We start from the raw sequence: 12,353 nt of genomic DNA, 5'->3' as shown, positions 1-12,353 counted from the left end.
TTTTACTGTTACCTATAGCACAGATTGCGTATAACAATAAATTATTAGAAGTAATAGGTATAACACTGTTCTTTACAAATTACAGAAGACACCTAAATCTCTTTACTAGAAGTCTAGAAACAACAGTTTAGACTAAATCAGCAATATCCTTAGTAGCTAAACTAAAGGAAGTACACTAGAAATTGCTAGAAAACATTAGTAAGGCTTAAGAACAAGCAATCTCTTATATTAACTAGAAAAGAAAAATAGCACCTTAGCTAAAAGAGGGGGATAAAGTCTACCTCCTTACAAAAAACCTTTAAACGTAAAGACTAATAAAAAAACTAGACTATATCAAAGTTAGACCCTTTTTTATTTCTAAACAGATAAGCTTAGTTAACTACAGACTTAACCTACTAAAGGATGTAAAGATCTATCTAGTGTTCTACATATCCCTGTTAGAACTAGCTAACCCTAGAACGCCTATCTAGCAGAACTTCTATTATTAAGCTAACAGCAAAGATAAATAGGAAGTTGAAAAAATAGTAATATATAAAGGAAATAGCAACTAACAAAGGTATCTAGTTAAATGGTTAGGATACCTAGACTTAGAAAACATATAGGAGCTACCTATATATCTTAAGAGTTACTGCTAATTAGTACGTAAGTACTATAGTTTGCTACAGACTCTTTAATTAAGCTAAGGGCACCCTAGGTAGCTAGCAAAGCACACATGCCAATGGACGCCGCAGAACAGTTAGGATTAACTTCCTTAGCTAGGTCTAACTTACCTACCTTAACTATCCTATTTGCTAAATACAGCGCCTTTTACTGCACGTGTTTATTTACCTGTTTTAGGATTTTCTTATTACGCAACAGTTGCGCAATAACAGTTATAAGGAGTAACTTATCTTCTTCTACCTTCTTTTTATACTCCTTACAAGTCTTATCTAATAACAACTAAGACATGTTTACACATAGCTTACTAGCCTTTATACACTTAGTATACTTTAGACCTTTTAGACTATCTAGTATAATATAGCACTTATAGCTGCTAAAGAAACAATAATTATAGGGGACTTTAGTAGGTATATTAGCTTAATAGATTTCTAATGTAAGATAGATATTATAAGCGTATAAGGATATCTTAACTTATAGGTTACTAGATATAGAGATTGTAGATTATATAAATCTCTAAAATATAATTACGTAGTTTAAGGACAAACTAAAGAGGAAGGGGGGATAGTGTTACAATTCTGTGCAGAGGGAGCGGTATAGTAATAAGTATCGTCTAACTAAACCCCTAACTCCTCCCTAAAGGAACAACAAGTAGAGAAAGATAGAACACCTAGGGTTATTATATAACTGCTTATTAATAAGCATAATATATATAACTGCTTATTAATAAGTATAGTATAATATGCTTATCTATAAGCACCCTTATATATTTTATTAGACTAACTCTAGTTACTTGTTAATAAGTATTATATCTCCTTAGTATATAGATTATAGGAACATAACCCTTATAGTTTATGTTTAACTTTATTAATTAACTTTGTTATTAGAATATCTTAACCTTGCTTGTAAAACAGATAGTCTACTCTATACTCTTCCTTACAACCCTAGTCACTACAGTCTTTAACTAGATAACTACCCCTTTAAGAACCCCTGCACGTACTTATCCCTAAGACCTAATCAAACAATTACTTACGGACTTTGTCTAAAGTGTGAAACTTAACACATACACAGTTATAAGTATATAGAGAGAAATAGACAATATATAAAGATAAATAAAGATAACTAGAGATAAAGATAAGAAATAAATGTAAATAGATGTACACCTACCTTATTAAGAAGTATAAATAGTCTAAGGTAATCCTACTTATGTACACAGTTATAGATATATAGAGAGAAATAGACAATATATACAGATAAATAAAGATAACTAGAGATAAAGATAAATAATAAACGTAAATAGATATACACCTACCTTGTTAAGAAGTATAAATAGTCTAAGGTAATTCTACTTATATACACAGTTATAAGTGTATAGAGAGAAATAGACAATATGTAAAGATAAATAAAGATAATTAAAGATAAATAAAGATAATTAAAGATAAAGATAAGAAATAAATGTAAATAGATATACGTCTACCTTTTTAAGAGATGTAAAGAGTCCAAGATATAGCTCGAGGAACATGGCATTGCTGCTTACCTGCACAGTGGGTCATTCATCAGGATGTACGACGGTGTGGGGAGAGAGCAAAGAGGAAGGGTACTCGGTGTTGAGAGGAGAGTGGTTGGTAGGTGTGAGATTGATTGCGCTGCTCGTCTGTCTACTTCCCAAAGGCGGTAGGAGAGAAAGGAAAGGCGCAGTGGGAGATGGGATGCGCTGGGGTGGTGCTCCCACTGTGTGCTTCGCTGCGAGACGACTCCTGCTCGTCCGACTCAAACGGCAACCCTGGCGCGCCGGCTGCACGTCCCCTTCCTCCACGCTGTAGGCTCACCAGCGGTGCTTGTCGTGTGCTCGCTGCGGTAGCCTGCCCGTTGGTGGGTCTGTCTGCTCCGGTGGCGCGCGTTTACTGCTGCTCGCTCTGGCTCTGGAGGTACTTCCAGGCACCGAAAGCGAGCGCGCCGCCGACGAGGATGATGGCGTAGAGGCCCACACCTGTCGAGGCGCTGTCGGTCGCGGTCGAGGTCGAGCCGGGCTGTGCGTAGCTCTTGGGCTTTGGGTCGCCCTCCTGGTGTTGCGTTAGCCAGGTACACCGGAGACCGCCGGGCGTATGTGGACAGCAAGGCGAGAATGGAGAATGGAGAATGGAGAATGGAGAGTGGAGAATGGACAGCACGTGGCAGTAGCAGGAGACGGGACGTAGAGCCGACTCTACCTGACTGGCGTGCAAGAGGTGCGCTTCAAGGTGCAGGGGTCCAGACGTACCACGCGCTTCAAGGTGCCAACGAGCAGACCGTCGAGGATCTCGCGTGCCTCGTCCGAGTGGCCGACGTCCTCGAACGCTTCGGTCGAGTCCTGGCCGCCGACGTCGAGCATGACCTCCTCACCACCGCTGCATGTCAGTTAGCCTCCTACTCCCTGTGCTCTTGCCGGATGTGGGGCGCCAAGACCGTGGCGACGGTGAGACGTACGGATGCTCGTCGACGAAGCTTGTGCAGTCGTAGACCTTGTCGTGGATGACAATGTAGAGGTCCTTCTTGGAGGCGTGCTCCGAGACGTCCGAGTAGGTGAATTCCTTGGCGGCAGACATGGTGGAGGGTGGATGTGTGAGATTCGCTTTTCGCTCGGGGCTGGTGAAGAGTGCGGTGTGCAGCAAAAGGCGAGGTCGTGTCGTGGAGAATGCGGGGCGTGGGAGAGAGGCAGCACTAGAAGAGCAGATATCTGGCAGCAGTCGAGCCGAGCAGGTTTGACCATCGGGTGCGGATGGGCTTGCGGATGCGAATCGTCAACAAATTGCAGCCCCACCATTGGCCACCCGCTCCCACCTGCCCCACCTGGCCAGAGTTCCCTGCATATGTCGTCCGTCTCGATGGCCATGTTTTCCGCGCCCTCCGGCTGCTCTCCCGAGGTCTGGAGAACCGGACGGCTGCTACAGCCTCAGACAGCATACCACAACAGCCGGCACAAGTACCTAGGGCAGATGGGCCAGAGCATCGCGGGATCGGCCATGGACGTGCACTCCTCTTGCACCAATCGGGGAGTCTGCCATTGCTGACTGCCTCTGCCCTGTGGGTGGCTGCAAGGAGCAAAAGGTACCTTGAAGCCTTGCTCACCAGCTACCATGACCGTGTGGGGTCGTCTGGCAGGCCGATCATGCTCCGAGGTAGTGCCTGTTGTGTATTGATTCCTTCGCGATTGTCTACCTTGTTCGTTGTCTATGGAACCCTTTGCTATTGTCGATTGAACGCCTTCGCTATGCTAACATCATGTCGTGCGTCAAGAACCCAGCGTCTTGACCCTCATCCACTCGCTCGTCCCAACGCCCAGGTTCAGTCCGTTCTCCGCCCACCACCGCCTCACGCTCTCGCCCGCCTCGCCCTCGACGCCGTCCTCCAACGCCTCCTCGATATCACACGTCTTGTACTCGACCTTCAGCCCGCTCTTCTTCCACCACTCCAGCACGTCTGCCCTGCCCATCTTGCTGGGGCCGACCAGCACCTGGTTGTCAAAGAGCATCTTCTCGCCACGAATCGACCTCCAGTAGTCCAGGATCTTGGTGTGTCCGTGCGTGGATGCAATCTTGGTGACCGTGTCTTCGTGCGAGAAGGGAACGCCGCTGTGGACCCACCACTTGATCGCGTCCAGACACCCCGACTGGGTTGCGTACGTTATCGACTTGCCGGCCTTGAGCTTCAGGGGATCGCGCAGCTTCGCGGGAGGCGCTTCTTCACCCGGTATGGGAGGTGTGCGGTGCCGAGAATGCTCCTTCCACCACTGCAGCACAGAGATGTGGCCTTGGGAAGAGGCCTGCTCGAGAGCGGCTTCCGTGTACTTGAGGGGGAGGCTCGAGTTGTACCACCAGTCGAGGGCCTGTATCGAGTTGGTGCGAGAAGCATTGTCCATGGCTTCGGCAGAGTACTCTTTGGTGAGGAAGGTAGGCGACGTGCGCCAGTAGTCGAGGATCTCGACCTTGCTGAAGATGGACGCTTTGTGCGGGAGGAACGTGTGTCCAAAGTGCGACCAGAAGAGATCCTTGTGGTGGTATTCGAGGTGCTTGAGCACAGGCACCATGGCAAAGCGCATAATCAGGTCGAGGCACGTGCGGGGAATGCGGGTGGGTCGCTCCGCATCAAACATGCGGGCAATGTCGGTGTAGCTGCGGGTGAGGAGTGCCCAGCCCAGCTTCTGCATCTGTGTTTTGGGCCCTGCTTCACTGGCAGCCTGTTGCCACTCGCGAGGGACGGGCAGGTTGGTGTGCACATTGAGCGTGGTAGCCAGCTCCCAGTCTTCGGTACACTCGAGAATCATGGACCACAGCTCTGGTGGCAGGCGCGGTCCTTTGCTCTTGGTCGGCATCATCGTCGGCAGATGTGCAGTGGGAAGGGTGACGGTGCCGTCGCCGACCGCCATCAAGTCGATCTGCGTCTGTACGGATTCACTAAACTCCTTGTGCCCACCCCACGGTACGTGCTTCCTGCCGGTCTGGTCGAACTTCCACAGCAGCGGAGGCAGGACGCGGATCCAGTTCATCTTCTTCTTGATCTTGGTGATCTGCTTCTTGGACATGGGATTCTCCCACATCTGCGTCGACATGCCCGGTATGAGCAGGATCTTCTTGGAGACGTCCCAGCTGCGCAGTATCTGCATGTGCAGGCTGCTGGTGAAGCCGTGCAGCATGCGTGCCATGTTCTCGGCGTCGAGCGGCGCAAGGACGAGCAAGTCGGCCCAGGAGCAGTACCCTGCGACCTGTGTCTCGACAAAGTCTGCATGCTGCCACCCGGGCGTTGCATGGCTCTCGACATCGTAGGTGTGCCAGACAGGCTCGAGGGTGGGTGAGACGGCCGTGAAGGGTGAGGTGGGAAACGGGTTGCACGCTATGATCTGGAGGGAGACATTCTCGAGTCGGTGTAGGCGCGCAACCACTGAACAACCAAACTTGAAGGCGGACGGGTTGGTCAGTGCAACGAGAACCTTCAGTGGGCGTTCGGCGGGTCGTGAGGGCATGGAGTCGTTGCGCGGCGTCGAGTGCAGAACGAGCAGAACGAGCAGAACGAGCAGAACGAGCAGAACGAGCAGAACGTGCAGAACGCGCAGAACGTGCAGGACGTGCAGAACGTGCAGAACGTGCAGACCGTGCAGAATGAGCAGAACGTGCAGAACGTGCAGACCGTGCAGGTGTGCGGTCGGTGATGTGAGGCATGGGATGTGTGTTACCAAGTACAAAGTTGGACCGCCACCGGCCGCCGCCCCACACAATCCTTCAGCCACTCCCTTGTCTCATCTGATGGTTGTGGCATGCTTGACAGGCGAGCGTGGTGCCTTTGTGAGCGAGAACCACGGTTCGCGGCGTTGGCCAGGGTGGAGAAGCAGATGAGGTCACTCCCAGATCACGGGCGGGGGGGAAGGTCTTGCTTGGCGCAGTCTGATCGCAGGCAGCGTCCAAGAGGGCCGGGTATAATGCGAGGCCGCGGGGCACTAGCTGGACCGTCCTGGACCTGTCTCGCGCTTTCAGACGTGCAGGCAGCAGACGGGCGATGAGAGTCGCGCGACCTGCCGTGTTGCAGCCGCAACGAGCAAGTCAGCAAAGACGAGTAGAGTGTATCAGGCTCTGAAACACGGAAGCAGGCCGCTGCTGCACTCCATACGCACACCGCAGTCTGTCTTGACTGGGTGAATGGGTCCCAATGCAGACCCAAGTTATCTCGCCCAGCACCATCCGTGTGGGCACAGCAGAGACGGCGTGTCCCGGTGATGGAGTAGGTAGGCTGAGGCGAGACACGACGCACGCATCCCAGCCCACTTGGGCGCACCTCATTTGCACGGCAGGCCAATGACGTACTGGTCTCGGCGCTGCACTCGACCAAGCAATCGCCGGCCAAGGCACAATTGCATCTTTCGCTCGCGTTTCCCATCTCATCGGCCACATCTCATGGCCCAGCAGCCGACCGTGCAAGCCCAGGATCGAAGATCCAACCTCGCATCGTCAAGTCAGTCTAGCTGCTAGTGGCCAAGACGGCTGCCGATCCCTTGAGTCTATTGCTCTGCGATCGACACCTGTGAGTCCATCAAGCGTTGCAAGCCACACAACGCTAATCAGCGAGCCCGTAGGCCTTGCTCTTCGCAGGAGGTCATCCACGCCAGCATCAGCGGGTCATTGTTGTGGTTTCCTGCCCTGCCGCTGGCCATTTCGACTGCTCTCAACCGAACATGCGTGTGCACTGCTCCTGCTCCTGACCCTGACCCTTCTACCGCATTCCCACCCACGCGGCACATCCATCCCACCAGGGCACCTAATAGGGTGACGCTCCGCTCTCCGCCACCCACCTCCACTCTGCCTTTCTCCGTACCCTGCATCCCGCCAAGACGAGCAGCGTCGCGACAAAACCTGCCCGACGGCGAGCACGGCCAGCATTGCCAGCTTTGCCAGCTTTGCCAGCTTTGCCAGCTTTGCCAGCTTTGCCAGCTTTGCCAGCTTTGCCAGCTTTGCTAGCATTCGTGCCACCTGCAGCTTTCGCAGCGCATCGTCGACGTCGATGGAGGCCTGAGCAGACGCTGCTTCACTTCGTGCTGGCGCAACGCTACCACGCAACAGCCAGGCCCGCCACCGCCTCCCTGCTGGACACGGTTCCATGTCTCAACCACCACAGCAGCCCCAGGACGACGCCGAACACGCTGCTGCTCATGGCGACAACGGCCAAGCGTCCCCTGCCCCATTGCCCAACGACCACGACCCCTTGTCGACATCGGACACGGCCACAGGCACCACCGACTTTGCTGCCGCTACCCCAAACGCGGACAACATCTCGCTGCCCCCCAATGCTGCAAGCGATGTCGGTCCCTACTCACCCTCGGCGGCAGCGATGAGTCCGTCTGGCCACGACCGTGTGTTTCCAATACGGAGTGTCGTCTCGGTTGACCCTAATCCTACGTCAACACCGAAGTCTACCCCAACTGGACAATACACCGGCGACTACTTTCACTCGTACTCTCGGGCGAGCGACTCGCGCAGACCCTCGGGCTCCACAGTGTCAAACGCCTCGCACGTATCACAACGGAATCCAGGCCCTCGATCGTCGACATCTGCAAACACCCCCCGAGGAGAAGCAGCACCGCAGGCGCGACAAGGTGCGAATCTGTCTACACCACAGAAGATAGATGCATCAAAGCTGCAGCTTCCGGCGTCTCTTTTCAAAGAAATGGCCTCGTCGAGTCCTGCAAATAGCGTGGAGGATAGTCCATCACCTTCGATCAGGACAGCGGATCGGCCTTCCTCGCCCGGAGGTGGATCAATCCGTAGCAATCTGAGCGCCGCCGGCGACATGGGCAATCTGATTACACCCCGCTTCAAGCACGTAGTCACTGAGGGAGGACACATGGTCATTACTGGCCGAGAGGGCGAGACACTGCAGCGCTGCGAGGACGAACCAATCCACATACCGGGAGCTGTGCAAGGATTTGGTCTTCTTGTTGCGCTGCAGGAGGATCCGGACGGCAGCGGAGGCCTTCTCGTTCGTGTGGTATCGGAAAACTCGAAAAGATTCCTTGGACGCACACCGAAAGAGCTCTTTGCGCTGGAGAGTTTTACAGACATGCTGTCAGAAGAGCAGGCCGACAACCTCCTCGATCACATTGACTTCATCAAAGACGAGGACTCGGACGTTCTGACAAACGGTCCAGAGGTTTTCACAATGTCAATCAAGGTACCAGGAGTTTCACGGACCCGCAAACTCTGGTGTGCCGTCCACGTCAACGACACAAATCTAGGACTCATCATCTGCGAGTTTGAACTCGAAGATGATCCGCAATTCCCTTTGGTGCCATCGAACGAAATGACACCTGAGCTTCCGGAAGATACGTTAGCGAGCAACCCGACCGAACAAGAATATCTGGAGAGTACCGAGATAGGAAGCCGGCCCCTCAGAGTATTGCGAAGCGCTCGAAAGAGAAAGGGTGAAGCTGCTGCTATGGAGGTTTTCAACATCATGTCGCAGGTGCAAGAGCAGCTAGCAGCAGCACCTACCCTGGACAAGTTTCTCAAGGTTCTAGTTGGTGTTGTCAAGGAACTGACGGGATTCCACCGCGTCATGGTCTACCAATTCGATCAGACATTCAACGGACGGGTCGTCACTGAGCTTGTCGACCCCCGGGCCACGAAAGATCTCTACAAAGGACTGAATTTCCCTGCCTCGGATATACCAAAGCAGGCCAGAGAGCTGTACAAGGTCAACAAGGTTCGCATGTTATACGACCGTGACCAGGAAACCGCCAGGCTGGTCTGTCGTACTGCGGAAGACCTGGAGCTGCCCCTAGACCTCACCCATTCTTATCTCCGCGCCATGTCGCCAATTCACTTGAAGTACCTGGCGAACATGGCTGTTCGCTCTTCCATGTCGATTTCTATCAATGCATTCAACGAGCTGTGGGGCCTGATCGCTTGTCACTCATACGGTGCTCGCGGCATGCGCGTCTCTTTTCCAATCAGAAAGATGTGCCGCATGGTCGGCGACTCTGCATCACGAAACATCGAGAGACTGTCCTACGCATCGCGCTTACAGGCCAGGAAACTCATCAATACCGTGCCAACACAACACAACCCATCCGGTTACATCATCGCTTCCTCGGACGATCTATTGAAACTTTTCGACGCAGACTTTGGGCTGCTGTCAATTAGAGACGAAACGAAGATCCTCGGCCACATGGAGAACTCACAAGAAGCTTTGGCCATGCTGGAGTACTTGAGAATGCGCGAGATCCAGGCTGTTATGACTTCCACGGACATCACAGAGGATTTCCCTGACCTTCGATACCAACCTGGATTCCACACCGTCGCCGGTATGCTAATTGTTCCCTTGACAACTGGTGGGAAGGATTTCATCGTCTTCTTCAGAAAAGGCCAGCTGCGCGAAGTCAAATGGGCGGGTAACCCTTACGAAAAGTTCATCAAGGAGGGCACCGAAGGTTACCTAGAACCCAGGAAGAGTTTCAAAACATGGTCTGAGACTGTCGTTGGCAAGTGCCGAGAGTGGACAGAAGAAGAGGTGGAAACGGCCTCGGTGCTGTGCCTGGTCTATGGCAAGTTCATCGAGGTATGGAGACAAAAGGAGGCAGCATTGCAGAACAGCCAATTGACCCGACTGCTGCTTGCAAACTCGGCACACGAAGTCAGGACACCACTTAATGCCATCATAAACTATCTCGAAATCGCTCTGGAAGGGTCGCTGGATACGGAAACACGAGAGAACCTGGCGCGATCGCACTCGGCATCCAAGTCGCTCATTTACGTCATCAACGATCTGCTGGATTTGACAAAGACCGAGGAAGGCGGGCCGTTAATCAAGGGAGAGTCTTTTGAGCTGAGCGCGACAATCAAAGAAGCGACAGACATGTTCCGTGGAGATGCCAGACGCAAGAACATCGAATACGAAGTCACCGAGCATGAAGGCCTGCCAAAGTCGTGCATAGGCGATCAGCGTCGAGTGAGGCAGGCCATCTCGAACATCGCTGCAAATGCCATCCAGCACACCAGTCAAGGAGGTGTCAAGATCGAAGCCTACGTCGCATCGAGACCCAGGAAAGACCATGTCGAGGTTGAGATTGCCGTCACTGACACAGGCGTCGGCATCAACCCCAAGCGGCTCGATCAACTGTTCTACGATCTTGAGCAGGTTCAGTCGGAGCCTGCCTCAGCCCTGGAGGATGCCATCGTTCCCGACCCTAAGCAAATAAAGCAACAGGGCGACAAAACTGCACTTGGCCTTGGGTTAGCTGTTGTGGCACGGATCATCCGAAACATGAACGGACAGCTCAGGATCCGGTCGGAGGAAGGAAAGGGCACTCGATTCGTTGTTCAGTTCCCATTCGATCTGCCAAATGATGCAGAGCTCCCTGACGATGCAGGGGTCGAAGGCTTATCGCCACCAGCAGACAGCTCGCAATCTGGTAGTATCACACCGCTCCCTAATCGGCAATCTCTAGGCAGCCCCGTGCAAGTCGCAGGCGAGCGCACTTTGATCTCACCAGCAATGTCGCGCCATGACTCGGGCGGCACTACTGTAAATGGCAACAACATCATCCATCATTCAGTGGCCAGCAGAAGACAGAGCGCAGACAGTTTAAAGAGCAAGGCTAGCTTACGAAGCTTCCACAGCGGCATGAGCGCATCTACGCAGGAAAGCGCACGGAGTGATGTGGACAGGTTAATCGACGATCTCCAAGCGCCACATCTGGTCGAGAGGCGGAGAAGAGAGGGCCACCTCACTCCCAGCGCGCGATCGTTACGACCTTCTCTCACCAAGCACAACAGTATGGACCCTGGGTCGCCACCGCGAAGGAGATCTAAAAGCCTCGAGATGGCAGAAGGGCGAGTCGTTATTCCGCCTCACGAGAGAGGTATGGACACCACGACTCCCGGCCAACAGACTATCGCTTTCTCTTCCCAGCCGCTGAGGGCCGTTCGTTTGCCGGATGATGGCTCACCGTCCTCTGAACAAAGACCAGGCTCCATTCTCGGGGAGGTCCACGACGAGCCAAAGGAGATATCGCCTGCTCCTACGCATGCTGAAAAGCTGACGTCCGAGTACATGCGCGTGCTTGTAGCGGAGGATGACCCAGTCAACAGTCGAATTGTTAAGAAGCGGTTAGAGAAGATGAAGCATGACGTATATCTGACCGTCAACGGTGAGGAGTGTGCGTCTGCGTTCGGCGAGAAACCAAAGGCCTTCGATGTCGTTCTCATGGACATGCAGGCAGGTCTTCCTCCCCTCGGCCCTTCCGTCTATACTAATACAACCCCAGATGCCAATCGTCGACGGACTGACCTCCACGAAGATGATCCGTTCTTACGAGAAAACACACACCAACATCTACTCCCCGCGCGCTGCTCTCTGCGGCCGCGTACCCATCGTCGCCGTGTCTGCCTCGCTAATCGAAAGGGACCGCCAACAATACATCGACGCCGGCTTTGACGCGTGGATCCTGAAGCCAATCTCCTTTGACCGCCTGAATAAGCTCATGGCTGCCATCGTCGACAAGGACATTAGAAAAGAGTGTTTGTATGAGCCGGGTGCGTGGGAGAAGGGCGGCTGGTTCCACGAGGGCCAGGCGAGCGTTGAAGAGGTCGACACAAAGCCGACGAATGAACCTCCGATTGGGAACCCAAGTGAAATGGTCAAGGAGGCCGCGGAGGATGCGGAGAATCCCATGGCGGGTGAAGAGAACGAGGAGGGGAGGCAGCCAGAAGAGCAAGAGCGACTGTTGCAGAAGCAGGAGGAGGAGCGGACCGAAGAAGACGAGAAGAAGAATGAAGAAATCCGTCACGCGGACCCGGCGGACGCAGCGGGCTGAGCATCTAGGCCACGCTAACCGGACGACCATGTCGGCGGCATCCAAGGTTGTAGACTGCATCTTACTAGGCGTATTATTCTGGGACGCCGCGGCCACACAGGCCCTTGTTATTTGTTATCACGACATTCACGACCGCGACGTTCCTCGATGCATTCAGCGCAGCGATAACGCAGGCTCGTCGTGTATTTGTAACTGGACACGCCACGGTGCCATGCATGTAGACTTGCGATAGTTGTCCGTACACTCGATTAGCACGTTCGATTAGCACGTTCGATTAGCACATTCGATTAGCACGTTCGATTAGCGCACATACAGACAGCGTCGAGGCGAAGTAGATAGATTCGAGAAATGCCAGGCA

At 52.8% G+C, this 12,353-nt stretch overlaps 3 protein-coding genes across 4 annotated transcripts, besides 9 other annotated features; 1 reads left to right on the top strand and 2 right to left on the bottom strand.

Moving 5' to 3' along the window:
• Nucleotides 1-1,721: part of a mobile genetic element that runs on past the window's edge.
• Nucleotides 1-1,725: part of a mobile genetic element that runs on past the window's edge.
• Nucleotides 1,222-1,721: a long terminal repeat.
• Nucleotides 1,722-1,725: a direct repeat.
• Nucleotides 1,726-2,050: 325 nt separating this feature from the next.
• Nucleotides 2,051-2,099: a tandem repeat.
• Nucleotides 2,100-2,558: 459 nt separating this feature from the next.
• EKO05_0010682 (uncharacterized protein) lies at nucleotides 2,559-3,242 on the bottom strand (the record flags this gene model as incomplete). Its single annotated transcript, XM_038943675.1, has 3 exons — nucleotides 2,559-2,720; nucleotides 2,918-3,044; nucleotides 3,124-3,242. The coding sequence occupies 3 exons, from the start codon at nucleotides 3,240-3,242 to the stop codon at nucleotides 2,559-2,561; spliced, it is 408 nt and encodes a 135-aa protein (XP_038793625.1).
• Nucleotides 2,779-2,822: a tandem repeat.
• A 686-nt stretch (nucleotides 3,243-3,928) lies between the features above and the next one.
• Nucleotides 3,929-5,656, bottom strand: EKO05_0010681 (uncharacterized protein; the record flags this gene model as incomplete). Its single annotated transcript, XM_038947284.1, has 1 exon — nucleotides 3,929-5,656. The coding sequence occupies one exon, from the start codon at nucleotides 5,654-5,656 to the stop codon at nucleotides 3,929-3,931; it is 1,728 nt and encodes a 575-aa protein (XP_038793624.1).
• Nucleotides 5,657-5,677: 21 nt separating this feature from the next.
• Nucleotides 5,678-5,827: a tandem repeat.
• Nucleotides 5,828-7,056: 1,229 nt separating this feature from the next.
• Nucleotides 7,057-7,139: a tandem repeat.
• A 142-nt stretch (nucleotides 7,140-7,281) lies between these two features.
• On the top strand, nucleotides 7,282-11,995 carry EKO05_0010680 (uncharacterized protein; the record flags this gene model as incomplete). Of its 2 annotated transcripts, XM_059637827.1 has the most annotated exons (2): nucleotides 7,282-11,397; nucleotides 11,447-11,995. In XM_059637827.1, the coding sequence occupies 2 exons, from the start codon at nucleotides 7,282-7,284 to the stop codon at nucleotides 11,993-11,995; spliced, it is 4,665 nt and encodes a 1,554-aa protein (XP_059493810.1). The 2 variants fall into 2 exon arrangements, with proteins under 2 accessions (XP_059493810.1, XP_059493811.1); XM_059637828.1 differs by having other exon boundaries at nucleotides 7,282-11,995.
• Nucleotides 11,910-11,959: a tandem repeat.
• Nucleotides 11,996-12,353: the final 358 nt, after the last annotated feature.

Source organism: Ascochyta rabiei, chromosome 20, assembly GCF_004011695.2.
Source record: "Ascochyta rabiei chromosome 20, complete sequence".
Taxonomy (NCBI): Eukaryota; Fungi; Ascomycota; class Dothideomycetes; order Pleosporales; family Didymellaceae; genus Ascochyta; species Ascochyta rabiei.
This window is presented reverse-complemented; position numbering and strand designations above follow the sequence as displayed.